At 58.6% G+C, this 27,762-nt stretch overlaps 2 protein-coding genes across 6 annotated transcripts in view; both read right to left on the reverse strand.

The window, feature by feature from the left end:
• Nucleotides 1–1,136: 1,136 nt before the first annotated feature.
• CUNH13orf46 (chromosome unknown C13orf46 homolog) lies at nt 1,137–10,893 on the reverse strand. Its single transcript, XM_021239347.2, has 7 exons — nt 10,606–10,893; nt 9,244–9,295; nt 7,867–8,164; nt 6,950–6,997; nt 5,911–5,978; nt 4,241–4,361; nt 1,137–1,231 (listed from the first exon to the last, which is right to left on the reverse strand). Exons 1-6 carry the CDS (start codon nt 10,793–10,795, stop codon nt 4,274–4,276), a joined length of 744 nt encoding a protein of 247 aa, XP_021095006.1. The 5' UTR covers nt 10,796–10,893; the 3' UTR covers nt 1,137–1,231; nt 4,241–4,273.
• Nucleotides 10,894–13,077: 2,184 nt separating this feature from the next.
• Nucleotides 13,078–27,762, reverse strand: part of Rasa3 (RAS p21 protein activator 3) — a 126,403-nt gene continuing 111,718 nt past the window's right edge. For 4 of the 5 annotated variants that reach the window (XM_021239342.2, XM_087193190.1, XM_004858478.3 and 1 more), the window contains 8 exons: nt 26,425–26,502; nt 25,765–25,838; nt 25,569–25,675; nt 24,796–24,878; nt 20,527–20,735; nt 19,577–19,680; nt 15,536–15,719; nt 13,078–14,476 (listed from right to left, as the gene is read on the reverse strand). In XM_021239342.2, the coding sequence (XP_021095001.1) occupies nt 14,401–14,476; nt 15,536–15,719; nt 19,577–19,680; nt 20,527–20,735; nt 24,796–24,878; nt 25,569–25,675; nt 25,765–25,838; nt 26,425–26,502 (915 nt within the window). In that variant the 3' untranslated portion in view covers nt 13,078–14,400. Of the gene's footprint in view, nt 14,477–15,535; nt 15,946–19,576; nt 19,681–20,526; nt 20,736–24,795; nt 24,879–25,568; nt 25,676–25,764; nt 25,839–26,424; nt 26,503–27,762 lie in introns of those variants that run through there. The other variant, XM_021239341.2, reaches the window with a different exon arrangement.

The following is a 27,762-nucleotide window of genomic DNA, read 5'->3' on the forward strand; positions in this document are numbered from 1 at the left end:
AGCTAAACCCCCGGGCCCCGAGGAAGATTGTGAGGAAGATCTGGCCTGCCCTGGGCCGCTCTGCTCCTTGGGGAGCTCCTAGTGCTCCTCCCTGCTCCTGTCCTCAAGGGAACTCTCCCTAAGCCTTTGGCTACACCCTGGGGTGGGGCTGGTGAAGCAGAGTTCGCACCCTGGGGCCCAGACAGAGGCCCCCACCTCTACCCTGTACCGTGGATGGGGTCAGGACCTCTGTAGATGTTCTCAGGGCCATCCCTGCCTTGGGGACAGGAGATGGGGCATGTGGAGGCCCTCCTTGGGTGATGAGGTAGGACTGGTGGACCAGAGGACATAGAACCTGCTAAGAGGGTCCTGAGATGGTGCTGTCATCTAGCCCTCAGCCCTGGGGCTTGCCTCAGGGATAAATGAGGCTCAAGGTGGCCGCCCAGAGTGGGGAAGGTCCCTTGGCCCACTGAGTGGGGAGTGAGGAGTCCAGTGGCATGGGACAGCACAGCTCAGGGGACAGGAGTGGCCCTGGTGCCCCCCAGCTCTGAGCTTGGACCCTGGTTTCCTGCCTGTGGGCTGAGGGATTTTCTCATCTGTAACATGGAATCATCCATCCCTGTGGAGATCGCAGCCTGTCAGGATCAACATCCAGGGGCTCCCAGGGTGTCTGACCTCCCTCGCTCACAGTATCTCACCCCAAGGAGGTTAAAGCCCAACACCACATGACCACAGCTGAGGTTAGGGGAGAAGCCCAGAGGTCATCCTGATCCGGGCCTGCGAGGCAGCCCAGCCTTGCCACCTTGAGTCCTCCACGGCTCCGGGGCAGAGGCTGGGCACCCTCTCCTCTTATCCCCCATGTCTGGCTATGACCCTGACCCCTCTGAGAGAGAGGACGCTCAGCCTGCAAGGCCTCCTGAGTGGTTCCTGCTGCACCTGTCCACCCTGTGGTCCCCAGAGGCCCGGACTGAGGCCTTTGGTTTCTGCTTCCTGCTGGGTGGCAGTCCCATGAGAATTCCCCTTGGTCTCACGCACCCAAGTGTCAGAGGACCTAGGCCAGCCAGACCTGGAGGGTTCTGTTGCATTGGCTGCCCACCCGGCCTTAGCTGCAGCCTGTGGGCATCTCTGAGTCTGGTTGTGACCAAAGCCGAGGTGCGTTCACATTCCAGTCTGTCTTTACTGTGGGATGGCTGAGGGTTAGTCTGTGCCAGGCGAAAGCCAGGCTGCATCCCACCTTGGCCAGGTCCTAAGACTGAAAACAGAGGTTTGAGTTAGCATGGCCACCTGGGGGCGCTGTTGATCAGCCTGCCACTGTCACTATGCTAGGCGTTCACACCAACTAGTGGCAGCCCTGAGCCAAGCTCTGAGCCCATTCTTCTTTGCCTGCCCAAGAAGTGCCAAGTCTCTCGCCTCCACTGTGAAAGAGGATGCAGGGTTGAGGGTGATTTAAATGTGCAGAGCTGATGGGGCAGGGCCTGCAGCTCCCATGCTAGCTGTTCTACCTCAGGGTATCTCACTAGTGCTGCCAGAAAGCCGCCGACACCAGGTGTCAGGGTCACTTTCTGCTGACTTGGCCAATTTTTATGACTAGTAGACCAATCAAGACACCCTCGGGGCTGCTGCCCAGCAAGCAGGACCAAGGCTCCATGGCCTCCGAATGGCACTTGTTCAACAGCTACCCACAGAAGACATCGGAGAAATCGTTATGATAAACCGGAAACTGGTAAAGGTGAGACACCCAGGTGCAGTGATCTCAGTCTTGCAAAATCCATCTTCATCTACCTGCCCTGTTTCTAGGAATGCATGAAAATCTACTGGGGGTGGGCAGACGTGGCTGGCAGCCTGGGACTGGGGGTTCCTGCCAGGCTGGGGCCCTGGATCTATGCCAAGGCCCAGTCATCTCAGCTGCTTTAGCCACATGGCTGGCACCCCTGCACGGATCTCAGCACCGCCAGACTCTGCTGAGCACTGCTGAGCCAACAGATGGCCTCTGGCAGAGCCCCCCCCCCCACAGTGGCAGGAAGACCCCTCTACCCAGCTCTGGGCTTGTAACAGCTGCTGCTGCTACTCAGGGATCTGCAGCCCTGTCAGGCTGACTCTGTGGGAAGGAGGAAAGGCTCAGCTGCTGTGCCTGATCCTTAGGAGAAAGGTGTAAGCCGGGCCTCAGGGTCACGGAAGTGGCCAGGCTGAGGCCCAGAACATTTCCCAGCATGTCTTGCCACCCACGGACACTGTGACCTTTGCCCCAGAGGCGGAAGCACCAGGCTCTCCCTGAGGCCTGAGGAGGTCCACTGCACCCTGGGGACAGGAGTGAATGGGTGGCCAGCAGGGGGAGACGCACACCGGTGTTCACACTGCAGTGTGAGTCCAGGGCCCACGAGCAGAGGCCTCTACCCTGCTCTGGGCAGAGGGACGAACCAGCTATTTCCCGAAGCTTCTCTGAGCCCCTTTTCGGTTAGTGGCAGGGCAGTGGCTGGTTCAGCGCCACACGGTGGGACAAGCAGCGCCGCCTCCATTTGCCTGTGGCCCTCAAGATGCTGTCCCAGATTAGGCTTCCCACTAGGCACTGGCCTTCCTGATTGCCCACCCAGTCGGCGCCTCCCGGGGTCAAAGCAAACTGCCTAGGTGAGCTCTGCAGGCACAGCTCCCTGAGGGGCCCATCTGTGCCTGGCCAGGTGACCTCTGCATTCTCATCTGAACCCCATGAAACAGACCCCCGAGTTCCTATGGGAGCAGTGGAGACAATGAACACCCTGTCTGTGGCCCTGACCTCTGACCCCTGGGGGCCTCATCACTTGCTCCTGCTCCACTGCAAGCATATGCACTGCACACGAGTGCGTGTGCACAATTTTGGACACAATTGCTCTGTGCGACCCTATGTACTTGTGTAAGTGTGGGTGTACAGACGTGTGCAAGTGTATGGGTTACATGTGTACATGTATTTACATGTATGCACAACCTGTGTATGCTCAGGTGCCACATGAATGTGTGCACATGCATAATTCTGGACATGTACGGTCTGTATGTGATCCTAAGCACTCTACACATATACCAGCATGTAACATACACGTGTGCACAAGCATATGCTTAATGTGAGCTGCATGTACACACGTGTGAACACACATGTACCATGTATGAGAGCATGTTGCGGTATCTGACTCAGTACCTATGTGTGTGTGCACACATGTGATGCTGATGAATTACATGCATGCATATGAGTACACACATGTGCCCATGTATGCACTGCATGGTGGTGTGTATGACTGTGTATCCACACATGCACAAGTGTGCACACATAGATGTGTTAGTATCAGGGTCTGTGTGTGCATATGAATACACATGTGAACGTGCTGGGGTGGGTGCTGACAGCGTCCTTTGGGAGTGTGCTGGGTGTGGTCTCAGGGCGAGGCTGTGTTGCAAATATTGAGCTGAGCTCTGACTCAGCTGCTCAGATGGACAGGAGCAGCCCTGGTCATCTGCATCCTGTGCTCCTGCCAGAGCCCCTGAGTGGCCGTTTGGTTCCCTGTGCACCCAGCTCTGACACTCCCCAAAAGCCCAGGCTCCTGGGTCTTCCCTGGGGCTGGCACCCCGGCTGCAATCAGGCCAGGCAAGGAGCCCGCTTTGGAGCTGCACTGGGGAGGTGTGGCTGGCCTGACAGAGCACAGGGCCCCACAGCCCCCTGAAGCACCCTGGAGTTTGGGCACGGGAACCCCCTCAAGCACGGAATGGCACCTAAGACCACCCTGCACCTGCATGTCCAACTTGAGCCTCTGGTGAGAACCAGATGCCCAGGGGTGCTGATGAGGGTCACCTGCATTCCCAGCTGCCACCCCAGCTCTGGGACATGGGCACAGGTGGGTCAGTGGGCTGCTGGGAGTCATAGCCTTTCCCAGGCACCTGGCCCTGACAGACTACCCACAGGTCCTGTCCACCCTGCACCTGGCCCGTGGCTGTGTCCGGGTGGGGTGGTGCCAGTCGCTTGGCATCAGCAGCCATAGTGCCTGTGATGGGCGAGCCACCTTCCTGCCTCTTCCCTGTCTCCCAGGTCCTGCAAACTTGCCCTGTGTGTCCTTTAAAAGATGCACCAGCCTGCAGCCAGGGCTCACTCCTGGTGGCCCTGTCCTGTGTGGTTTCAGGGCTGCTCTGGGTCTCTGCCAATGTGGAACAGTCTGCCCCTCATTCCCCCCAGCTCGACCAACCCTGTGAGATGGAAGCGTAAAGGTGGGAGCCTGGCAGGGTCTTGGAGGGACAGGTGCCTGACCTGCTCCAGCACCTGCCCGGCTCAGGGTCTGGCTCAAGGTGCCTTCTCCACGGCCGCCACACCACGCTTGGTCTTCCTCCTGGTAGTGCATGGGATGCAGCACACCCAGCTGGTCTTTGTCCTGCGGGCCGAGAGTGGGTGGGTAGCAAGCCACCCGCCAGGGCCACATGGGTGCCTCAGTGGCAGTGGCCCCACCCTGAACACTCCCCGCAGTGTCTGCCACTGAGTACCAGGGCAGCTGGCAAGGGGACAGATTCCTGAAAGGGCCTGTCCTCCTATTCCAGCGGGCTCTTCAGACACAAGACACCATGACCCAACCACACCCATCCCGGCCCCCAAACCAGGGTGCAGGACAGGAGTCCCTCAAACACGGTGGTGGTGGCTCCCAGTTCCCCACTCTTCTCAGGGCCAAAGCCGCCCACGTGGGCCACTTTGCCATGGTCACTATTGCATGGATACCCAGTCCCACTGCCCTCAGGGTGAGGGCAGAGGAAAACAGCTGCAGGTGGTGGGAGAGGGAAGGAGAAGAACCAGCCCCAGTGCCTGGCCAGGCCGGACCTGCTGTGTGGCCTCCAGTGGCCAGGAGAGAGTCCTGGGGGGAGAAGGCCCAGGCCCAGACCCATAGTTCTGATGGTCCAGCCCTCAGGGCAAAAAACAAAGCTACCAGGCCCAGTGCCCTATGGCTGAATGCATCACCAAGAAATGAGAAAAAAAGACTTTCACACATGAGAAAGACCTGGGAGACCCCAGAGTTGGGAGAGTGGCCAGAGGCCAGGCCAGGTGGAGGAGGCAACACAGCAGGGAGCTTCTGAGTGAGGACACCTGGGCTCTGCACAGACGCCCTCCCCCAGCTCCAGAGCTGAAGAGTCGGAGCAGCGAGGACTCAGCACAGGGCCACTGCCAAGGCTCCACCCTGAGGACTCGTGTCTCCACAGGGCTGGAAGCACTAGAGCGGCCCTCCACTGCTCGTGGCCCTGTCCTCAGCCACCTGAAGGCCAGGTGTCAATGGAGTAGTTTCTCCAGTAAATAAGCTAGAATAGACTATGCTGCTAATTCTGAGGGGTGGGATTGGGATAATTGCCATTTTTGTTTGTATTTCTCTGTGTTGTCTGGGAAAAAAGCAAAACAGATTCACAGGCCCTGCCAGAGACAGGCATCAGGCTGGCTGGCTCCTAACATCCCTGTGGCTGAGCCTTGGGGCCTCAGGACGTCTTGGCTTTGCTGCTCCATACAGTGTCCACTGGGAGGCCTGGGTCATCAGGACCAACATGCCCTTCGTGCCAGCAGGCCTGAGCCTGTGCTAGCGTGGCCTGCCGTGCCATGACAGCTGCGTGTGGCCTCCAGTCCCCGGGACCAGGACCAGGAGCCCAAACCTGCAGGTGCCAGCGCCATCCCTCTTTACCTTCTGCTTCCTCCCCACTCCGTTCTGGCTGTGCTGCTGATGCAGCTGGGAGTGAGGTGAGCTCTGGGGAATCGGTCCCCGACCCTTGAAGGTTCGTGGCCCGGCTGCACGGCCCTCAGCTCCTCCAGCCCCAGCACGCACCGAGTCCCCTCATGCACACAGGGAGAAGAGGGCTCTGCCCACCGCACAGCCCGCGTGGTGAAAGCCCACAGGCTGCACTGAGGGTCAGCCCCACTGCCACCCAGCGCAAACCCGCAGCACCACGCACTCATCTTCCGAGAGATCCCCCGTGTCCATCTGGGCCCACATCTCCTCTCTCACGGCACGGACGGTCACCTGTGGAAGTGACAGGGAAGGCTCAGGGGATGGAGGGCCAACCTGGCCAAACAACAGGCTGGGGGCGGAGACACCACAGAGACCACCTCGGCCCTGAGCGCCCTCCCACCAGGCAGGCTCTGTTGGCCGGAAGACCCCGGCAGAGAACTCTGGCCCCACGGTGCACCCTAAGGTGGTCTTCATGGCCCCTGGACTGCAGGGCAGGGCGCTCTGGCCCTTTGGTCCAGCTCTGCTGCTGGTGACCCCCTGAAGTCCTTAGAACCCGGGGGGCCCTTGAGTAGCCTTGTGGGGAGTTAACGGCCAGTTCTTTTCAGCCTATGTTGTGGGCTGAGGGAAAAGAGGATAAAAGGTACAATCTGGAAAGGAAGGAGCTTAGACTTGCCAACAGAGCACTTCAAGGAACTTGCAAAAACGATGGCTGCTCACTACAGAACAGTCAGGAGAGAGCAGGTAGCTGTTGGAAAAGCCAGGTAAGCCAGAAGGGTCCGAGGCTCTGTTCGGAGAGTTCTACAAACAGCACTGGAGTGGTGGTGCTACTGTGCGTCCCACTCCACACGGGGAGCTTGGGAGGTCGTGGGTTTTGTTTGCTCTTGTCTTTTCGAGCAGTTAAAAGCAAAGCCCCACATTCTGCAGGCCCAGAGCTGCTAGCTCCCAAGTCAAGCCTGTCCACCCCAGCACGAATCCACAAGGTCCTGGGGGTCCATGGGCAGCTCACGGGCTGGACCCACACCAGCATAGGTGTGATGGGCGTGAGAACAAAGCCGGTGTCCCCAGGGTCCCTGACAAGCCCAATCCTCAACACCAGGGGGCGCCCCTGGAGCTGCTGGTCCTGGGTCTCTGCCTTGCCTTCCAACACAGCCTGTGAGAGAGAGGGGTGCGCTCCCAGAAGGCCTTTCTGGCCCGGCCTGGGCTGTGCAGACGCTTTCCCCACGGGCAATTTGACTTTCTCGTCGGAGGGATTTTGTCCGTACCTCTTTAGTGTGATCTCCCAGATCAATCTCCACAAATGCAGACGGTTTCTGTGGGTAGAAATGGAAGAAGGATGGCGAGCTTGGAGGAAGCAGGCCCCTTGGGACTTGGGGCAGCCAGGGTTGGGGGGTTAGCACCAGGTCCACCAGGTTCTGGCTGTGCTAGGGAGACAGCTCCTGCACAGCCAGGTGGAGGGACAATGGCAGGTGGGCTCTGAGTTCTCCATGGGGTCAACTCTGGCAGCAGCGTGTGGAGGACTGTGGCCTTCTCACCCCTCTAGCCCACCTCCCATTACGTCCCTGAGACCCCAGAGCCAATTTTGTCTTCTAAGCACCAATGCCTCCGGGTGAGAGGCAATGCCAAGACCCGGGGAGCCCCTCCTGCTCCCTGGTGCGTCACTCGGATTCTGCCTGGGCCTCTGCTTAGTGCCCACCATGCCCAGGAGGTGAGGACACACGTTGGGTGGTGTGGCCCTGTGGCTCTGTGTGCAGCTGCCCGTGGCCTCCGTCCAGGCACCCTGGCTGGCCCAGAGCCACACCAAGCGCCACATGCTGCAAAGTCCTGGTGACGTGTGTCCCTCTGTCTCCAGTCCTCCACACAGTCTGGGAGGGAGAGTAGACACCACTTCCTCTCAGGAAAGTGCCCTGTGAGAATGCCCAAGATGGATCCAGGGCCAGGGGCAGGCAGTGGAGGTCAGCTCCTCTCAGGATCCCATGCTATAGGAATGGCACTGACGGCAGCTGGACAGGAGGCCCCAGAACTGGGCTGGGAAAGAGCTTGGGCTCCAGGCTCTCAGGGAGAGGAGAGGGTGGCCCAGCCCCAAGATGACCAGCGGACCACAGGGCCACAGTGCCTGCTGGCCTAGTGGGACTCTCGCCTGACACATCTGACCTCTGCTGCTGAAGTAGGAAGCTCTTGCCTCTTTTTCCAGATGGCTGACCAGCTTTATTGGCTCCAGCTCCTGCTCCTGTGAGTCCAAGGGAGATGCCAAGGTAAGCCCCAAGGGAGATGGCGATGCTAGTCCTGACTGAGCAAGCGGACACAGGCAGCTGAGCTCAGCCTCCCTGGAGCAGCAGCCCGTGTCTTCCTCTTCCCCCTTGGTGCTGGCCTCCACTCCACGCCTCTTGGTCTCTGGCTCCATTTTCCCACTGTTGCGGTCCAGGGTTCCCTGGGCATCCTGGTCCTTCTCCTTCCTGTCTTCCTCTAGGTCTGCCTGACTGTGGGCAGGGGAAGAAGGGTCTTGGATCAGTGTCGCAGTGAGACAGCTTCAGGCGATGTCTCTTCTTCTCGGGCTCCTCCGCCACACTGGGAGTTGGGCCCTGAAAGTGGGGAGCCTCGAGACCATTCTGAAGCAAACGGTCTGGGTGCAGCAGCCCTCCCGGCCCCTTGACCACCTGTCTTGGTGGGAGAACCCTGACTTCCCATGGTGGTGGGCACCAACCTGCCTCAGCCCACTGAGATCACTTAGAGAGCAGCAGCTAACCTCACCCTCACTTGAGCCAAGACATGGCACAAGGATGTGAGCCCCATCAGCAGATGCAGGGCTCCCTGCCCAGAGGCCACAGGCAGGCAGACCAGGCCAAGACGAAAGGGAGAAACAGGAGGCATGGGGCTTTCGCACCATTTCCAACTTGGGACTTGGGTGGCTGTGGCTCTTGGCTTTGTGGACATGGGGGGACGTGTCCAGCTGTGCCACCACAAGGACAGTGGTCTTCCCAGCTCCACCCCACCCCACACCTGACCACCCCCTTCTAACCAGCCAGCTGCCCCTTCCCTGGCTTCATGGTGGCCGGGGCCCGCCCTGCCTCTGACCCTGGAGGCCTCTTATAGCAGCTGGGCCCCACCTTGCAGCAATGGTGACTTGCTGTTCCAGAGAATGTCTGGGGCAGCTCAGTGACTTCAGACCCTTTGCGGCAGGGGGAGGGGTGTGCAGAGGCCGGGTCGGCCAGGCAGCCAGATGCCACCCTCTGAGTCCTTGCCCTCCTTACTGGTCTTTGGTCGGTCATATTCATAGTGCTGCACGCCCTGCCCCAAGATGAGCCTGTGTGGGCCCAGCGGGTCCCAGTGCCTCCTCCCCAGCGGAGCGGGGGTTGTTCCTGAGATGCTGCTCTGACACCCTCTGGCCAAGCCTGCTGAGGAGGTGGGCACGGAGGTCACCACTTCCTGGCCCTAATTCTGGAGCCCTGGGGATGCCCTGGGTTCCCTGGGGGCGTCTTTTCCCAAGCCTTGGGCTGGATGGGGGCTTCAATCCTGCAGCCTGGTTCCAAACCCCACTGAGGCAGACAAGGCTGCTCACCCACTGGGGTCATTCTTGTCCGTCCTCGGGTCGTGGGCCTGATCTTCGGTCTCTGAGAATGGAGGATGGAGCTGGTCAGTGCCACTGGATGCCCACATTGCCCCTCCTGAGTTCCCGTGGCTCACCACTGTGTGGCTTCCCCAGAGTGGCCACGGACCTCCTGACCTTGCAAGTCACAGCTGAAAGGTTTCCTGCCTCAGGCACTGCAGCCCCAGGCCTCTATCCCTACAGCTGCCCTCTCTGCCCTGGGCATTTCGGCACCTTCCGTGCCTGGCCTGGAGCCTCCGGCTGCCCAGCCTGCACCCACACAGGCTGCTCCTGCCCCGTGCCCCGCATCCCTGCCCTGTGTCCCTGCTCAGTTTCTGGCATGTGTCTTCACCCTGCTCCCCGCCCTGGGTCCGGACGCTGCAGCCTCTCCGTGGGATCCATGTCAGGCACCCACTGCCCCAGTGAACAGCTAAGGCCCAGGGTCTTGAATCCCCTCATTCCAGCACAGCTGCCTGGGATCAGTGGGGACAGGAGGGGGCCTGTGCCCTAGCTTCCTCTCTGCGGGGGACAGAGGGAGGTGCAGGGTTCAGCAGGAGTTCTCCTAGCTCCTGGGTGTCTTTAGTTCTTGTCATCGGGGTCACGAGCATGTGGACCTGGCTGGGGGAGGGAGCCTTATGGGGCAGGAGGGGCAGGAAGAGCCTCCTCCAGCCCCCAGCCCACAGCTGTGCAGGGAGTTGTCTCCCAGGGACCCTGGGGGAAAGCGGGCACAGGCTTCGTGGGTTTTGATGGGATCCTGGGGGTATAGCTGGCCCTGAAGGGCTTCACACAGAGCTGGCCTGGGGACCTTGGGATGGAGGAGCCAGCACACTGTCTGTCCCGACTGCCCTGCCCACCTGCAAATGGCATCCCTGGGAGGGACGCTGGGTGCTCTGCTCGTGGGAGCTCAGCCCACCAGCTCAGCAGCCCTGGCTTGGACTGTGTCACTGTCACTTCTCAGCCCACTAATCCTGGCTCTCTGAGAAGGTGGCCCCGGGCTCCCTGCCTGTGGTGGTAGAGAAGGTGGAGAGGTGTATGGCCTTCAGAGGCTCGCTTCTAGGCCATGCTGGCCCTGGAGAGCTCTCAGGGTCACAGTCCTCCCAGCCCTTGTGACTCAGAACCCGTCACTGTTGACAGATCTTGACAGCAACGTCCCTGTGCCATGGAGGACCCAGGCTGTCTCCCACCCTGCTCCTTCCTGCAGCAATCTGGCCGGGAGACATGGAAAGCCCTCCTCACTCCATGGTCATTTTGGGTCTGCCGATGCCCTCCTGGGAGCTGCACCCTCGCCCTGGCCCCCAGTCGTCCTACCCACTAGCATCCGCCTGGGCCTCCTACCCTGTTCCCTGTGTGGCTTCCTGGGGTGGCTCGGGGGGTCCCCCTTCTGTAGCAGGCCACCCACACTCCTGCTTCTCTGCAGTTCGGGCCCCTCACTGGCCACCTTGGCGAGCCCAGGGGCTGCACCCGAGGGCAGGGCCCCGAGGCCGGGCTGGTGCCTCCTGTGTGCAGCAGGGTCCTTCTCCATCATGACCGCAGAAGGGGCCACCTGCACCACCTCAGGCGGAGGCCATGGCCAGTAACCTGGCTTGTGACCTCTTCTTCAAGGAAGCAGCCCAGCGTTGCTAGGGCCCTGCTGTGACATCACTGCAGTCAGGGGTCAGAGGTTAGCCAGCCAGCACAGGCTCCCCTGCAGGCCCAGGTTGGTGGCCTGGCTTTCTCTTTCCCTTCTAGCCCTTCTCACTTCCTGCACTGAAAAAGGGATGGAATGGGATGCCCCAGCCTGGGCCCGGCTCCGTTCCTGCTTGTCTCTCCCTGGAGAATTCAAGTTTTCTCCTTTCCTTCCAGAATCAGGAAAATGAGCCAAAGGTGGTGAGCATGGGTCCTAACTGGCAAGGCTTTTAGGGGCAAGACTTTTTGTGGGAACTGGGGTGCAGGACCACAGCTGGAAGGCCCGGCCCCGAAGGCTGGAGTTCAGGTCAAGGTATGGTGGGGCCTGCTCTGGCGAGGCCCCTCCCGATCATGCACGTGGATGCTTCCTCTTCCCTGTGTCCCCGGGGCTGCCCCTGTGGCTGGATCCTCATCACTTCCTGAAAGGACCCAGTTGTGATGACTTAAGCCTGCCCTGATGACCCATTTCACCTTCGTTTCCTCCTGAAAGTCCTTGTTTCCAAATGCCGTTGTGCTCTGTGGTCCAAGTGTTGGGACTTCAGCATCTGACTTTTGGGGCCACAACTCAGCCCTTACCCAGCCTAAGAGAGGATTCCTGGTGCCCTGTCCGGCACAGTCACCCAAGACCATGGCCTGAGAATTCAACGGTCCTAGGCTAGGGTAATAGGAGGAAGCAGGTGGAGTCAGTGTAGGTTGTTTGTGATGCTGGAGATTCAGGCCGAACTGAGGACGGGTTGCCAGCAAAGAGCACCACGAGTACGACAGGATGTGAGGAGCAAAGCCTGTGTGCAATGTCCTCCTGGCCTGGTCCTCCTGGAACCTGGGCTCAGCCCCTCCCCCAGGGAGACAGGGGTCCGAGCAGTTTCCAGCACCAATGCCTGGGGCTGAATGATGCTTCTGCCTGTGTGGTGACTTTCAGGAGGTTGTCCTGCCACCCTCGGGGACCTGTAGGTGCATTCTTCCTGTTGGCCAGTGTACCCTACTCCGTGTGGAGCCCCCCGGCATCCGGCTGTCTCCTTGGGGCAGCTGGGGGCAGCTGTCACTCCAGTCTGCACTCCCAGACGGTGCCCAGGATGGAGCTCGGAGGCACACAGAGGCCTCCTCCCTCTCCGGCAGCCACCGGTCATCTGGAGCGAGAAGAGTGGCCAGACCGGGGCTCCACAAAAGACAGCCATGACTCCCCTGCCCTGGAGACTTGGGCTTCAGGCCTGTGTCCTCTGGGGCTTAGGCCCTTCCCATCTTCCCCCGGGGCCAGCCTTCCTGCCTGCTGACCTGCCATGCTGACTCTGACTGGCATGCTCTAGTGTGAACGAGTCACCTGGCCCTGTCCACCCCTGCCATGGACACTCACCTCTGGCTGACCAGGCTGGTGGGGGCAGGGGTGCTCCCCACCCCCACCAGGGTTCAGACAAGAGGCCTGAAAAGCAGGGTGCACCTTCCCTGCCCCTCCACGCCCTCCTGTGGACAGAGGAGGCTGACCAGGAGCCTCTGTCCTTGTGCCTGAATCCTGGATGCAGGATCCCCCCAAGGAAATGTCTGAACCCCTAATGTTAGGGCTGGGGATTTAGCTCAATGGCACCGTGCCTGCCTCGAAGGTGCAAGGTCCTGAGTTCAATCCCTGGTACCGGAGTGGGGGGAACACCTGAACCCCTAATGTTCTCCTGAGAGAGCTGCCTCACTGCAGAATTAAAAAGAAAGAGCTACAAAATGAAAGCCAAATGGAGACAAAAAGGAATAAGGAAATGAGGACCCCCACCAGATGCCCAACCCAGCTATGGTCTCAACCCAGAGCCCTTTACCCTCTGCCCCAGGACAGACAGCAGCACCCTGCACCCCTGGGTGCCTTGCTCTGTGCTCAGAGCCTGACTTTGGGCTTGGTGGTGCACACTTGTCTGTCTTCCCTTCTGATGCCACAGCTCTCCTAGGGCACTGGTGGGCCTGGGTCCCACCCAGAGCCCCACAGATGGCTGCATCTGCCAGGGCCAGGGCACCTGCTGGAGAGCAGACGGCACCTATCCCTGGAGAGATGCTACCTGTGCCCAGAGACAGACTCACCTGTTGTTAGAACAGGGTCGCCCTTCACAGGCCCCGCACCCCATGTGGTTACCAGAGAGCCCTCTGCGAAGACCAAGCCATCCCAGAAAGAATACAACATCTGTTTTAATTGGCAGTAAAATACATCACAAATCATTAGTATTTTATAAATGGAAACATTAAGTTACAAATCCAAGTTAAAAACTACAGTTCGGGGCAGCCTGACGGCTGTGTGTCCAGAGTTTATTTTTATACTTTCCTCCATTACTCCTGTGACCGCACACACGGTTACTGTCTGCTCCAGGTTAAGAGTGAGCTACAGCAGTTCTGGCAGGAATGGACAGAAGCTGGCATGAGGACATGAAGCGGTGCCCAGATGGGCCTCTCCAGGTCCTCCTGCAGTGCCATGGGACACAGCTGGGAGGGGCTCCACAGAAGTGGCAGCATGGGGTCTGGCTGGAAAGGCCTGCCTTGCCCACTGGCTAGGCCTGAGGTTCCTGCTGCTCAAGTCTTCTGCACCCCACAGGGTCCCCAGAGGACTTCAGCTGGTGTTTGTGAGATGTGCCCTCTTCCATGTGTGTAGGTTTCGATGTTCTGAGTCACCTTATATCAAAGAGCAATTAAAAATGGTCCTTTAACAAAAGCTAAGAAAAACAGTTTGAAAAATGCACACTTCTATTTTTAAAATCTTCCCCAAACTATGGCAAGCATGTGGATTCTAGCTTTAAACCCTGTCCAACAGCAGAACGATGTGTGCTGGGCCCGGGGCTGAGTGGTCACCCAGAAGGGACTGGACTCACACAGGTTCCCTCGCCAGCCACTCTGAACCCCACAGGGTCCCCGGCTTGGGACCTCTGTGCTGTTCTGCATGTCCCAGGCACAACCAACAGGAGCTGGGCGGGGAGGTCGGCCCCTGGCTGCAGGGACAGCAGCTCTGTGAGGAGAGAATAATGCTGCTAAGGCCCCGGACGTGATGAAGTGGAAATTCGAGACTGGGGCCACACGGGTGCAGAGACCAGCAGGGCACAGTCAGAGACGGAAGCACAGCTCTGCTCGAGGCAGGGGTTGTGCAGGCCGGACTGGCCGTGGCTCGGGGCAGGAACCAGTGTGGCTGTAGGAAAGTCCACACTTCCTGATCGCTCAGCTGATCCCTGGATCCCACTAAACCAAAGTGAGCAATAAGGCAAACAAGCCCATGCTCCAGCAAGGCCAGGGCCACCTGCCTCTGGCAGACAGTAAGGCGCACGGCAGCTGTCTCTTGGTTCTGGAGGGGACATAAGCAGCCCCGAGGCACCACCAGCCCGATGGTCCCATGTGCACTGGAGACCAGGAGCCTCTGATGCGCATTCTGCCCGCTCCGCTCTTCTGGCCTTAGGGAGGTCGGTGCATCCTGGTGTGGCTCGCTGGTGCGCCCTGGGAGCACTGTGAGCCTCACATGGAATGGGTGGAGACCTCCGACTGCTGCCTGATGTAGTTCTGGAAGCTCTTGTCTCCGATGGGATGCTCCCTGCGGGGGTGGGGGAAGAGCGTGAGGCACCCCCCCCCCCCGATACCTGGTGTCCCAGTGCTCTGTAGCAGTTTTTACCTATTTATACACAGGGTACATGTCCATTGTGATCAGCAAAGGCAAGGGCAGAGTCCAAACCCCTCTGACTTTGGTGTGCATGGCGGCATATGTGTACGTGTCATGTAAGTGGACATGTGCAGATTGTGGGTAAAGTATGCACACGTGCAGAATGTGTACATGTAAGATGTGTGTGCACAGATGCAGGCTGTACATGGAGTGCCTGTGCTGCAGATGTGCACAGACTGCACTGCAAAGTGTGTGTGCACGTGTGGACTGTGTGTGGGCTGTGCACCTGGACAGCCTGTCTGTGTGCACTGCATAGGTGTGCAGCACAGGCAGAGCACATGCATGTGAGTGCAGTGAGCCCCAGGAGGCTCATTCTGCCCCTGGGTGCTGCTGCTGTGGCTCTGGGCTCCTTCTGAGGTGTTGGGAGCCAGGACAGGAAGCCCAGGAACAAGGGCAGAGCCAGCACCCAGCAGGTGCTCAGCTTGAGGCCATGGGCAGCCTGGGCCTGGGAGACACCAGTGCCATCTCTGACCCTGACACTGAGGGCAAGGCACATGGATGCAGGGGTCCAGGGCTGACCCATCTTCCCAAGCCTGGACACGACTGGACAGAAATGGTGCCACGGATACCTGCTCACCCAGGCCAGGGCTTCCCCAGCCTCTGTGCCTCTTGACTCAGTTCTACCTGCTGTTCCGTGGAGCAGATGCATGCAGCTTAGCCTGCCCTAGCCTCTCGGGCTGTAGCTGGTGACCGGGCTGAGCAGCCTGCCTGGGCAAGTCCTCCTTGCTACAGCCCCAGCCCTCCTACCTCAGGACAGGAATGTGGCCAGTCCACAGTCATTTCTGTGCCCAGTGCTTTGGTGGCATGTGACACGGGTGGCAGATGGGACCTGGCCAAGATCCAGTGAGGCCTTGGGGCCGAGACATGGGCCAGAGGGTCTGAGAAGTGTTGCCTCAGGACCAGGCAGCACCTGCCCTGCAGCCCTGTACTCACTGGCTCCCATAGCGCGTCTTCTTGAACTTGTCCCTGCGGTGCTGTGCGTGCTCCTGTTCCAGGGCCACCACACTGGCGATGACCTGCTTCAGTGTCTTGTAGGTCTCCTGGGGGTCGTCGATGAGAAAGGTGGAGTACTCCTCCTGCTCGGGGCCATCGTACACGGCCTTGCTGCCGCAGGCCTCTGTGGAGCAGCACGAGGTCAGGGGGGGTGTTAGCACCGCCCTTCTGCCCTGTCTGCTCAGCCTGAGTGCAGCCCGGCTCCAGAGTAGTCTCTCCAAGAAAGGCTGCCACTCAAACAAAGCAGTTAGGGCTGGGGAGCTGTGTCCTCACAGCCAGATGGACAAGGACTCTGTGTCCCCAGGCCTTCTCTTGGGGTGACCTGCATGCCGCTCGCTCCTCTGCCAGAGCTAGGAGAAAAGACATCCCACTTGGACACGGCTGGCTCAAAGGCCCTGGCTACCCCGTAGGTCAGTCTGGGAGCCCAGCAGGCTGAACGTTAAGCCCGGCGTGTCTCATTGTCCAGCTGCTCCGGGCACCCAAGGCAGGGTGGCCCCGCTCTGGGGACCACAGGGCAGATGGCCACCTGCAGCTTCCAAGGACCTCTGCTCTCCACTGCTCCATCTTCTCACCATGCCCACCTTTCTAAGGGGCCTAACATGCCATAGCCTCTCGAACGGGACCTGTCCAATGTAAAGGCTCCCCATCATTTCCAAACACCGGGGCTGCCTTTCCTGCCTGTCCCCAAGCTCCTGGGCTGCCCCACACCTTTCCCAAACTCCTGTGCTGCATGTGCTTCCAGCTTACTGCTCCCGGGACCCTGGGTGTTCCCCAGGCTCCAGCTCCCAGTGCTCTGCGTTCTGCCCATCTGCTCCTCCAAATTCACTGCTGAAACCTTAATCCCCAGAGTGGTGGTGCTCAGAGATGAGGTCATGCGGGCAGAGCCCGTGTGACTGGCTCCCTCACAGAAGGGGCCCAAGGGGCTTGGCTTCCTTTCTACGTGTAGGGACACGGTGAGGGCTCAGAGGTCCATGGCCAGGAAAGCCCCCACCATACGTGGTAATGCTGACATCCTGACCTCGGGCTTCTGAGCCTCCACAACTGCGAAAAGTCAGTTTCTGCTGCTTCACCACAGCCACTCTGTCCCTGGCACTTTGTTGGCACAGCCCAAAGCAACTCAGGTGGAAGTGGGTGCCAAGACCTGGGGAGCTGCCGTGACTCACAAGCCAGAAAGCAGCTGTACGGGCCCATGACCTCAGCAGGGCTTCTGTGGAGGCAGCAGCGTGGCAGAGGGCCCTAGCCCTCCAGGAAAATCCCCAAGTTGCCCCAAGCAAAATGCTGTGGGAACATGGCCAGCAAAGGACGTTCTGTAACAGCCTTGAAATGAGAGCAAGCAGTGGGCTTTCCTCTTGTGCAGCGGACTGGGTCTAACTCTGGTTCTGGGGAAAGCAGAGTTTGCTAGCGATGAAACCAGATACTGAGCTGAGAAGGTTGCTGGACAGTGCTGAAGGAGCACTGCTGCGTACAGTAAACAGGGAGGGGAAACCCACTGAAGATGGAGTTGTTAAGGAAAAGGAACCAGAATTGAAGATTTGGAAAATCCTCAGCTATCCCTGTTAATGAAACAAGAAAGCCTGTCTGAAGGAGGAACGAATGGTGCGGCTAAGAGCTGCCTGATAAAAAGATGAGTGTGGTGTGAACAAGGGGCTTCACCAACCAGCGCGAAAGCTAGGCACAGAGGCGGGATTGTCCCAGGCTGCCGGGAAGGCAGAGCCTTCATCACTCCAAGGCTGTGACTTCAGAGGAAAGCACTTCCTGCCCTGCATGGGAATGTGCCTCATGGGTTGAGAGTTTGCTGATACAAATGGAGCGGCTCAAAGCAACTACAGCTCTCTAATGAAACTATCAAGAAAATACTGAAACTTCAGGCACAGACCTGAGTGCTGCAGACAACTCCATGCCTGTAGGATGTGGTGCCTAGGGAGAGGGAACTCTGAGATGGCAGCCCTGTCCACATCCAATGAACCCTTGTTGTCAAGATGATTCTTATTGGAAGGAAGGTGAGGCGGGAGAACAGTTCCCACTTCTCTGCCTGCCCTTTCCAATCTATCTGCTCAGTCATCTATTCATCCCCACCCACCCACCCATGGTTGGGGCAAGGCATCTGTCTATCCATCCACCCATTCAAGCAGTCACTTGCTTATTCATCATCCACCATCACACCCCGATCCATCCATGCATCATCCACCTGTCCACCCAGCCACCCACCTACCTACCTGTTCATCCATCCATCCACCCCCAGCTATACACCTACCCACCCACCTGCCTATCTATCTGTCCGTCCATCCATCCATTCATCCACCTATCCATGGCTAAGGAAAGCCATCTATCTACCCACTCACTCACCTGTCTATTCACCCATCCACCATCCATGCATCATCCATTTATCCACTCACCCACCTACCCTCACTTGTTCTATCCACTCATCCATCTATCTGTTCACCCATCTCTCCCTCTATCCATCTATCCATCCATCCATCTGTCATCTATCTGTCCATCTAGCCTGCGCATACATCCATTGATCTGTGCATTTGACCATCCATCCATCCATCCATCCAGGCCTCCTTCTATCCATGCATCCATTCACCCATTCACCCATCAAATAGGTACTTGGTAATTCCTTTGTTCCAGGCCCTGGGCTGAACAGGACCTGCTGACTGCTCTCAGAAAGTCACAACATCCCCAAAGTGAATAGATCAAAGATAGCTGCACTTGCAGGGACAGAGATGAGCCCAGGCTATTGGGATGGGGAGGCAGACATTAGCAAGGTGAGGAGGGTACGGAGGGCAGCCCAGGCAGAGGGAGGAGTGAAGGCCACAGCACGAGGGGCACAGCGCTGTGGTGCAAGGGTGCCCCAGGCACGGCACGGCCCACACACAGCCTTCCAAGATGGCCTCAGCCTCCCCAAGACCCCGGATCACACCCTCTTCTGCTGTCACGGGTTGCCCCATCCTGGCTGCATTGAGCTTGTACCCACGGGTCTCACACTGAACTCCAGGCTGTGGCTCTGTGGCATTTGGCACCTTGGAGACAGGTGGCACGTGGGGCACGGCTTGGGTGTACATGGGCACACGCACACATGGACTGTGTGAAGAGCACACACGGCCCTTCCGGCCGCGGCCCCAGCACAGGCACATGCCTGAGCCCAAGCAAGTCCCCGGCCAGTCAGATCTGAGCCTGGGCAGGGTCTGGAGAGCGGGCAGCGGCACGGTGCCCAGGCAGGGCGCATGCACTCGCATCTCAGGCACACACACGGGCTGCCGAGGGTGAGGCCAGGAGACGGAAAGGAAGGTGTTTCTAGGCAGTCTCCAGGGCCTGTCCAGGCCTACGGGCCAGGCCAAGGCATCACCTGTGATCGCAGACCTGAGCTCTCCGGGCTGTCGTCCTACCAGACGTGGAGCAGGTGCAGTCCCTCACCTCTTGGGGGTTGTGTCTGCCACTCCTGAGTTACAGATCTTGGGGCTATTACTGTGGCAAGTGTATTCAAGTGAAGCAGCTAAACGTGGAGGATGACAAAGTTTCACAGACATCTGAAACATGCAGATATTTGGAACTGCTGTGCACGAGGCACATGCTTTCGCACGTGTCAGACACACACTAAGTTACACACATGTACTCATACATGCACTCACATCTTCACCCACGTCCTCACCTGTGCACGCCCACACACACGCATCCATACATCTACCACATGCGCGCGCGCACACAGACACACTCTCTAGAAAACACAAAAGAATAAAATACCACTGGGGTGTGGGAGGTGATTAAGAAATAGTCCTCTAAAGAACTTGGCAGTCCAGAGGTTGCACGTTAAATGCCATCTAAAAATCACCTACGTGGTCTGCTGCCACACGGACTCCTCCCCAGACGCTGTGGGGCCCACCCACCATGCTGCACCAGGCCTGCAGCTGCCTGCAGCTCCGCATCCCCTCTGCTCAGGGCCTGTGTGCCCGGAGCCACGCCCGCATCGCATGTGCTAACCCTGCATCTTCTCCAGCTTGCCCATGTAGGAGCTGAACAGCGAGCAGATGCGCTCCATCTCACGGTCTCCATCGATGTCCAGCTGGATGTTTGCCGGGAGGCCACTGCCAACACAGAAAGCACAAAGAAAAAATGCTTCCCTAATGGTGCTCATCATCACAGCGCTTTCTGAAGATCACTGAAGAAAGAAAAGAAGCTGGAGCGACCCGCATGAAGCCTAACCCTGGCCTGGGGGCACGGCAGTGGTGGGCTGACTCTGGGCATGGGTAGGATGTGAGGAAGGACTGTCCAGCCCGGGGCTGGGCCTTTTGGACCCACAGCACAAGGTTATGAGCCGAGTGGAGCAATCTGGAATGGGCTCTGAGGGCAGCTGCTCCACCCTGGGGGCCAGGGGCTCCTGCTGCTCTCTGGGGAGGACAGGGCACAGGGGACTTGTCCCAGGGTCACATTCTGCATGCTTGAGCCAGACACGATGGCCCCAGGCCAGCACACAGGGAGGGCTCAGTGACAGGACATGAAGCCCCACTGACACTCACATGCACATCCCCTCCAGGCATTGGCACGCGAAGCTGCCACTGCTCCCGCTGGCATGCACAAGTCACACTGAGCCTCGGGAAGGACATTCCAGCCCCAGGGGCACAGAGAAGGCATGGGCACCCAGGCCACCCTACCAGGCCTGGCAGAGGTAACAGAGTCTCCCGTGACTGGCAGGAGGCCAAGCTGACATGGCTCTACCTCTCTTCCCAAGATGGAGGGGAATGGGGAAAGAGGTTCAGAAGGAGTCCATTTCCTCAAAGCCTTGGGGCACAGGGGAGGGCGACCACAGCTCTCCAGGCTGGGTTCCTCAGAGAGGACAAGGACCACCCTGATTGTCTGGGACCTGAGGGGCCTGGGCCCCAACTGGGTTCCCTGCAGTGCCCATGCTGAATGAATGCCTGGCTGAGGCCTACCCGGTGCAGGGGGAGCAGCCGGCGGCCGTGTCCGAGGATGCTCTGCAGCACAGCCAGTGGCCATTCAGATAGGCAGACGGGTGGTAGACAGACAGGCGCTGCTGGTTGCGCTGGCTGACCTTGGTGAGGACATCAATCCAGTCCCTGGCCTCCACACAGTTGTTGGCCTGGATGTACAGTGCACGCTCTGGCTGGATGACCTGGAACATCTGTGGATGGGAAGGAGCTCAGGGCCACCAGGGCCACGGGCTGGGCTGCATCACCACCTCCAAGGGGATGCCAAGGCTGGACAGGCCCTGAGGCCACTATGCTGGCCCTCAAGTACCAGAGGAGGGAGCTGGGAGGTGGGGGATGCCTGCCCCCTTGGGCCAGGTGGATAGTGGGCTGTGCTCCAGATGGGACAGGGTTGTCTGCACCCTGGCACATGGGGTGCTGTAGGTGCAGGAGGGCAGAGCTCAGGAGGCCTGTCCGGGTCACCCTGGTGGGCACATCCTGTCCTGTAGCGTTAGGGGCCTCCATCAGCAGATGAGCAACTGGTGGTCCCCAGGCAGGCTGGTATCAGCCACATGGGCTTATTTCTTGGGCTTCCAAGCTCATCCGCCCACCCCTCCTGGCTACCCTACACCCCAGCCTCAGGGTGCCTGCTGCTCTCACTCCAGGCTCCTCCTCCTCACACCAGGCGCTGCCTCCTCCTGAGGCTTCTCAGGGCCCCACTGCCTTTGCTGTTTATTTTTCATTCAGCAAACACTCCTGGGTGCCTGGTGTTATCCTGGGGACACACTGCCACAGAACAACCAGGGTGGACACAGATTTCAGGGGCTGAGTGGAAGACAGGCCGGACAGGCTCAGTCTTCCAGCTGCCGTCAGAAAGGATGAGCTCCTCAGTCTGGGGCAGCAGGGACAGCAAGCACGGAGCTCCTGGGCGTGCAGGTCAGGTGATCTTAGAGGAGCATGGGGTTAGGGCGGCAGGCAGATCAGGGCCCCAGGATTGTCGCCAGGGTATTGGGGAGACTGGAAATCAGGGCTGCTTTGGCGGCCTCTCTGAGGATAGAGGGATGTGGGGAGTCCTGACTCCGGTTCCCAGGTCCTCAGAGCCCAGGAGTGCCACCTTGCATACTGCGCAACCCCATGTGCACATCAGGCTCCAGGGTATGCTCATGGCTGCCATCTCCAGGGGTAGCGTCTGGACCACTGTCCCGGGCGGGACCCTCACTGGGCCGTCTGCTCAGAAGCAAAACCAAGCGACAGCCACTGGATAACCCTCCTGTGACCAGGACCAAAACCAGCCCACACCAAGGCCATAAGCCATGGGAAAATGTGGCAGAAGGTCCTGGACCAAGGGGATGACAGAAATGCAGCCTGGGCTGAGCCAGCTCTGGCCTTGGAGGAGCAGGAACCCTGGGCAATGGCCACAGGTGAAGACCATGGGCTCATGGCAACATGGCACCAGCATTAGTTCAGAAAGGGCATGGACATCACAGAGAGAGAGAGAGAGGTGGCCAGCAAGTGGCACAGAACGGAAGCTGGGAAGGGTTCGTGAGGTCCCTTGTCTCTAAGTTCAAAATTCTATGAAAGGAAAAATTCTTTAAAAAGAAATCCCAGAACCTATTTCTGGTGTCCTTTAAGGAGTTCTTCTGCCTTGTAAGTTGATTTTCTTGGGTATTTTGTTACAGTGACAGAAAGCTTACAGCAGATGGCCCTGCCCAGTACTAGCAGGCTATTAGCGGCACAGGCTTCTTGTTTTCCATAATTCAGCTATATTGTTTTATATTAGGAGTCAGACCAAAGCCCTGTGTGACACAAATGGGCTGTCGGAAGGCGGACTGGGTAAGTGTAACCTGCCCCCCCCGCCCGGGGCGGCCCTGGAGACCTAACACCCGGTTGGTGAAGTGGCAGGGCTCTGCTGAGTTCGCCTTGACCCCAATCAAAACCCTTTCCCCTGAATCATGGCTTCTCGCTGACCTGATTGATGGGTTGCTGGTTTGCACCCCAGTCCCAGGACTCATTTGCTCTAAGCAAGATAAGCAGTGCCTCCCTTTTACAATCCTGCTTGCATATCTGCTGTCACCACGCCTCCTCCTCCCCTACTCCCACGCTTGTTGTGAGGAAACACTGGATGTCCTCAGTGCCTTTTGTCTTTGCTGGCCAGAGCAGTTTAGATCAGCCCAAGACCCCACTTCTGCTCTCAACTCTGTGTCTGTGGCTTTGTTCTCTCTCCTCCTCGGCTTGCATTGTATTCTCTCACTGGAGACGGAATCTCACTGCAGGGGTCAACAATATGGTCTTCTTTTTAAAGCTAACACAGAAAACTGGTACCTAGAAAGGGGCTGTTGCTGTGACTGTACCTGATCATGCGGTTTAGAAGCTGCTGGGACTGGTTTGCTGAGCAGTTTGGGAAGGTTTGGAGATGAGCACTAGAGAGCCCTGCAAGGGGAGCCTGGTGGTGGTGGTTCTGAAGCAAAGGCCAGAAGGCTGACAGGAGTTCGACAGTGGACTGGGCTCAGGAGGTTTCAGATAGGGATGTTCTGTGGAGAACTGAACTAGAAGCTGTTCCTGCTACCTTCCAGCAAAGAACTTGTCTACATTTTGTCCAGGCAGTGAGCCTCCCTGTGAGACTGGATTTCGAGCTGATGTCCAGTTCAGGGGTGGTGAACCTGTGGCACTTGTGCCGCAGTGGGCTGTTTGTCATCACTGGGAGCTCTAAAAGGTTCGCCATCACTGGTTAAATCAAAGCAGCATAACTCTCAGGCAGTGGCATGGGTATTGGTGGTTGCTTTGATCAGATTTATAGTGAGGATTGGGAGCAAAAAGCAGAGAAGAATGATTTGATAAACGTGTAGTTTGGCCAGAAAAGAAGCCCATGTAAAGTTCCACCTAAGGAGGGTACAGATGTGAAAGAGATGAGCACCATGAACACACTGAAATGAAGCCAGGTCCTCGGCCCTGGGACAACAGAAAAGATGCCTTGATGGCATCTCAGAAATCAACAAGACCCCACCTACTGCAGGTTCAATGACTTTTGTTTCAGAAGACAGCCCTGGGCGCCTGGGGAATTGTTTTCCCGGGAATTCTTTCGCTGCTACTCTTTTTCCCACGTTTAGTCACCCAAGCATTTGCAGACCTCTGCAGCTGTGGTCCACGAGGACCCTGCTACTGCTTGGACTGGTGGCAGACCTAGGATTTGTCCACAGAATGCCTGTTTCGCAGGAATGCAGAATGCAAGCACCGTGAGGCGGTGGGTTGTCTGTAGACTGCAGGGAGAGTTTGGGAAGTCTGGCAACATGTGGCAGGGTCAGAAGCCCTGGAGAGGGACCCCGAGGGTGGGATGCACTAAGCTGTGGGGTGAAGCCAGGGCTGTAATGGAGCCAGCAGGGAGCTGGAGATGTCAGGAATTCGGAATACAGGCTGAGGAAAGCTGCAGGTAGTGACAAGGGAGGCCGTCAGGGCCATGGGCAGCAAGGACACAGCAGCAGGGCCGCTAAGCCCTCAAGCTCACATCTCACCAGAGGGTCTGGCTGCTGGACATGGAGCTACAGGACCAAATGCCTGTCCTACTGGGTTCTGGCCTTGCTTTGCGGTGATTCCTTCTTGCTATTTTCCTTTCCTCCTTTTTGGAATGGGAATGTTTATCTGGGAAGTATGTGACTTTCTTCTTCGGTGTTCACAGTTAGGGGTTTGCCTTGAGTGACTCTGAACTTGGACTTCTGGGCAATACGGAAATGCTGAGACTTTGGGGACCTGAGAAACGGAACTTGAGTTGTGACATGGACACACGCGTTTGGGGCTGGGGCAGGCTACCATCTGGACCCTGATGGATCCCCAGGCCCATGTTTTGTGGCTGGCAGTGTCAGGAGGAGTGGACCCTTTAGGCGGGGGTCGAGTGGGGGACTCAGGTCACTGGGGATGTGCCCTTGAGGGGACACTGGGATCTCAGCCTCTTCCTGTCTTTCTTTTGCCTCCCTGCTGTTATGCGATGAGCAAGTTTGCTCCACCTGACACCCTTGAGGTGCTGCCTCATTCCGCCCAACCCGATGGGGTCAAGAACCACATATGAGAGCCTCTGAAACCAGAAGCAAAATAACCCTTTCCTCCTTACACACTGATAGCCTCAGGTATTTCATCACAGTGATGGAACACTGGCTGGCACAGGAGGGTCCTTGACCCCCCAGGAACCTGCAGGAGAGCCCTCTTGGAACTTGGCCCAGTGTCCCGGCAGGTTAGGCGCCCAGGCCTGGGGAAAGAGGAGGGGCCAGGCAGACTGGCACTCACATTTTTCATCCTGAAGGACTCCTCCTCCAGCCTCTCCACAGCCAGGATGTTCTCGATGGGGATGTAGCAGAGGGGCTGGTCTCCTGCGCAGAGAGGGCCCTCAGTGCTCTGCTCCCCAAGCATCTGGATGTCTGTCGGAGCCCCTCTCCTAGCCATGAAGGGAGGCCAGGAAGCTGAGGCCCAGGCTCTAGGGCGGAGGCCCGGGTCCCAGAGCACAGGCCCACACACTCGGCCCTGGTGCCTGAGGCAGGAAGCAGACCTGTCCTCAACCCATGATGAGCTCAGGAAGGCGGCCTGCACTGCATGTGGGGAAGCCACTCCCCAGCGGGGAAAGCAGTCCAGCACTCCATCCGCCCATCCCCACCACTGCCCCATGACTGGCCTCAGGCTGTCTGTGGCCGGCTTCTGCGGAGAGATGGCCACGCTAAGCCAGGCAAGCAACCCTCAGACTGTGTGGAGCCCCAGGGAAAGCAAGAAAAGAAGGTGCCTTGCTCTGGGCAGCTCTCCCTCCCAGTTGATGTTGCACCCCAGCCGCGTGAAGGAGCAGCAGGATAAAGGGGCACTCCCTCTAGGACCATGGCGTAGGTGGCAGAGGAGACGTCCCACAGCCAGGCTGCACTCAGATCTGTGGGGAAGCCCCCGTCCTGCGGACTCTGCAGAGTGCTGTATGCCTGAGGCCACACCGCCCTCCTGTCCCACCTCCCCAAGAGCAGAGTCCACCTGACCGGGCCCTGAGGAAGACACACAGGACTCAGGGGGACCCTCACGGTCACCTTTGCTCTTCTGGTAGGTAAATTCGTGGTTGGTCAAGCGAAACCACCTCTTCTTGAAATTCTTCATCCCAAATCGTTTCCTTCCTTGTGCCCTCTTAATCATGAACCTGTGGGAAGGGCACAGGGCTGACAGGGCACCCTGGGGCTCAAGGTGGAGGCTCTGTGCCCCCCTGCCCACTCAGCAGCCCCACCTTACCCTTCTTTCAGCAGGATGGGCTGCTCTATACTCCTGGGGTCCCTTCTCCCAGAGGATGAAATCAAATCCAAGAACTAAAGTTGGGAGGAAACCAGACCGTCAGTCGGGCTCTGAAGGTCACTTGCTCTGATGGTAGGGTAGGACATGTGTGGCCCCCGAAGGGCCTGCATCTGTCTCCAGGGATCAGCTCACGCCAGCCCTGTCCTGCTGGGTCTCTTGCACCTGCTGGGACCTGCAGAGAGGCTTCCAGCAATGAGCCAGTGCCAGGGAGCCACCTGCCTGCTCCAGGTAGCCCAGGAGAGCCTCAGTGGGGTGGCAGGACTGGCTGGCAGGACCACCAGGAGCCACCACTCCCAGCCCCTCTGTCTACCGCCAGTGCCTTGCTTGGATGCCTGCCATCAACTGCAGGCTGCTGTGAGTGCCAACCCTTCCTTCAGTCACTGCCTAGGGCTGCCCTGGGTCCTGGGAACAGGAGAGGAGCAGAACTGTAAGCCTGGAAGCCCCTCTCCCCAGACACAGCAAGATGAGAAACCTCAGAACAGCCGGTGCGGGGCCCATGCCCAAGACACACACTGAACACTGCAAAGGTCCTCACGACCCATGGTCTTGCCTGGACTCGAGCCAGGTACACGCTGATGTCTGCCAACACGACGTACTCACATTTTTCACGGCATCAGCATACTTCTGCTCATTGAAGAACTCATAGAATGTAGCCATATACGACTCCTTGAAACTGGCCTACAATGAGATGGTCACCCGGTGACTGGGAGCAGCTTCTGGCTCATGGCCCAGACCTGAACACTCTCTCGGTTTGGGCTGCAACAAGCCCAAACCATCAGATGGAGGCTCAGGTGGTGGGGAACCCCAGAGGTTTCGGCCTGAGCCCAACATGTGAAGCAGCCTTGAGGACACAGGATGGGGTATCCGTGCCAGAGACCCTGGTACCGAGGACCCAGCACATGTCTGGGCCCACAGTGACATCCAGGCTCTGAAGCCTCTGCCCACGTTCTGCCCAAGGCTGGAGGGCAGCTGGGAGAGGGGAAGGGGAAGGGCACTCCATCTCCCATATGCCACGGTGCATTCAGGGGCTCAGTGAAGACCTCAAGCCACCATTCCTGTGAGCACCACAGGGGCCCTGTGTGGGCTCAGACAGGAACCGAGAAGGGCCCTGTGCAGACCCGGTCTGGCACAGTCACGGGTCTCCAGCCCCAGGACCAGGTGGGCTGCATGATGGCCTGCCCAAGACCTCGCCCAGCTGTTCTCACGCTGACCAGAGGAACCTGCTCGTCTGTGGCCGGTTCCTGGCTCTCCCTGTTCCAGGTGCCAGAGAGCAGAGGAGGTGGGCACCGTCCTGTGGGCACCTGCCCACCTGTCCTAACATATTCCTGAAGGGTGACAGGGAGCCTCGGCCTGCCCTGGACAGTCAGGGTGCAAGGGCAGCCTCGGCTCCACCCAAGAGACCTGCTGCCCATGCCGGACAATGCTCAGGTCATTGGGCCTGTTCTTGGGAAAACACCCGGGCCCTGGAAGCAGAAGGCCCCAGCCAACCCTCAAGGGATCCCTGGCCCTCCAGCACCAGCACTTGGTCTGGGTGGGTTACGATAGAAGGGAAATGCAGAGTTCTCACTCAAGGGTGAGGGGGCTCAGCCTCCCCTGCCCAGGAAGTAGACGCTGGACAGTGAAGCCAGCTGCCGGCCAGCCCCAGGTCTACACCCAAGCACAGCCCTCCTGGGCTGCTGCAGGGTGCAGCAAAGCCGCTTAAAACAAGTACCAAGGAGGCTCAGCCACCGCTCAAGCCACAGAGAAAAGTCAGGGGACCAGCATTCCCAGCATGCTGAGCACCAGGCCTGTGCCCTCCAGAGCCAGTGCCCCGCATGGGCGAGCACTGTCTCTGTCTCCGTGGCCTCCAAAGGGCAGGCAGGTACTAGAATGCTCTGCTTCTCAAGCTCCTGGAGCAGAGTGGGGTCCTGCTTTTCATTATGCCCTTTATTCATATAA

Source organism: Heterocephalus glaber, unplaced genomic scaffold (genome assembly GCF_053883595.1).
Source record: "Heterocephalus glaber isolate CG9 unplaced genomic scaffold, H.glaber_assembly_v1.0 deba00001579, whole genome shotgun sequence".
Lineage (NCBI taxonomy): Eukaryota > Metazoa > Chordata > Mammalia > Rodentia > Bathyergidae > Heterocephalus > Heterocephalus glaber.

What these genes read in the sequence shown, in the direction of transcription:
- CUNH13orf46 (XM_021239347.2), bottom strand. Translation starts at nt 10,795, where the DNA reads ATGATGGAGAAGGACCCTGCTGCACACAGGAGGCACCAGCCCGGCCTC. An exon ending in GAAGCCACACAGGGAACAGG is followed by an intron (nt 9,296 to 10,605) that starts GTAGGAGGCCCA and finishes CTCCATTCTCAG; the next exon opens with AGACCGAAGATCAGGCCCAC. An exon ending in TCAGCCATCTGGAAAAAGAG is followed by an intron (nt 6,998 to 7,866) that starts GCAAGAGCTTCC and finishes TTCTACCCACAG; the next exon opens with AAACCGTCTGCATTTGTGGA.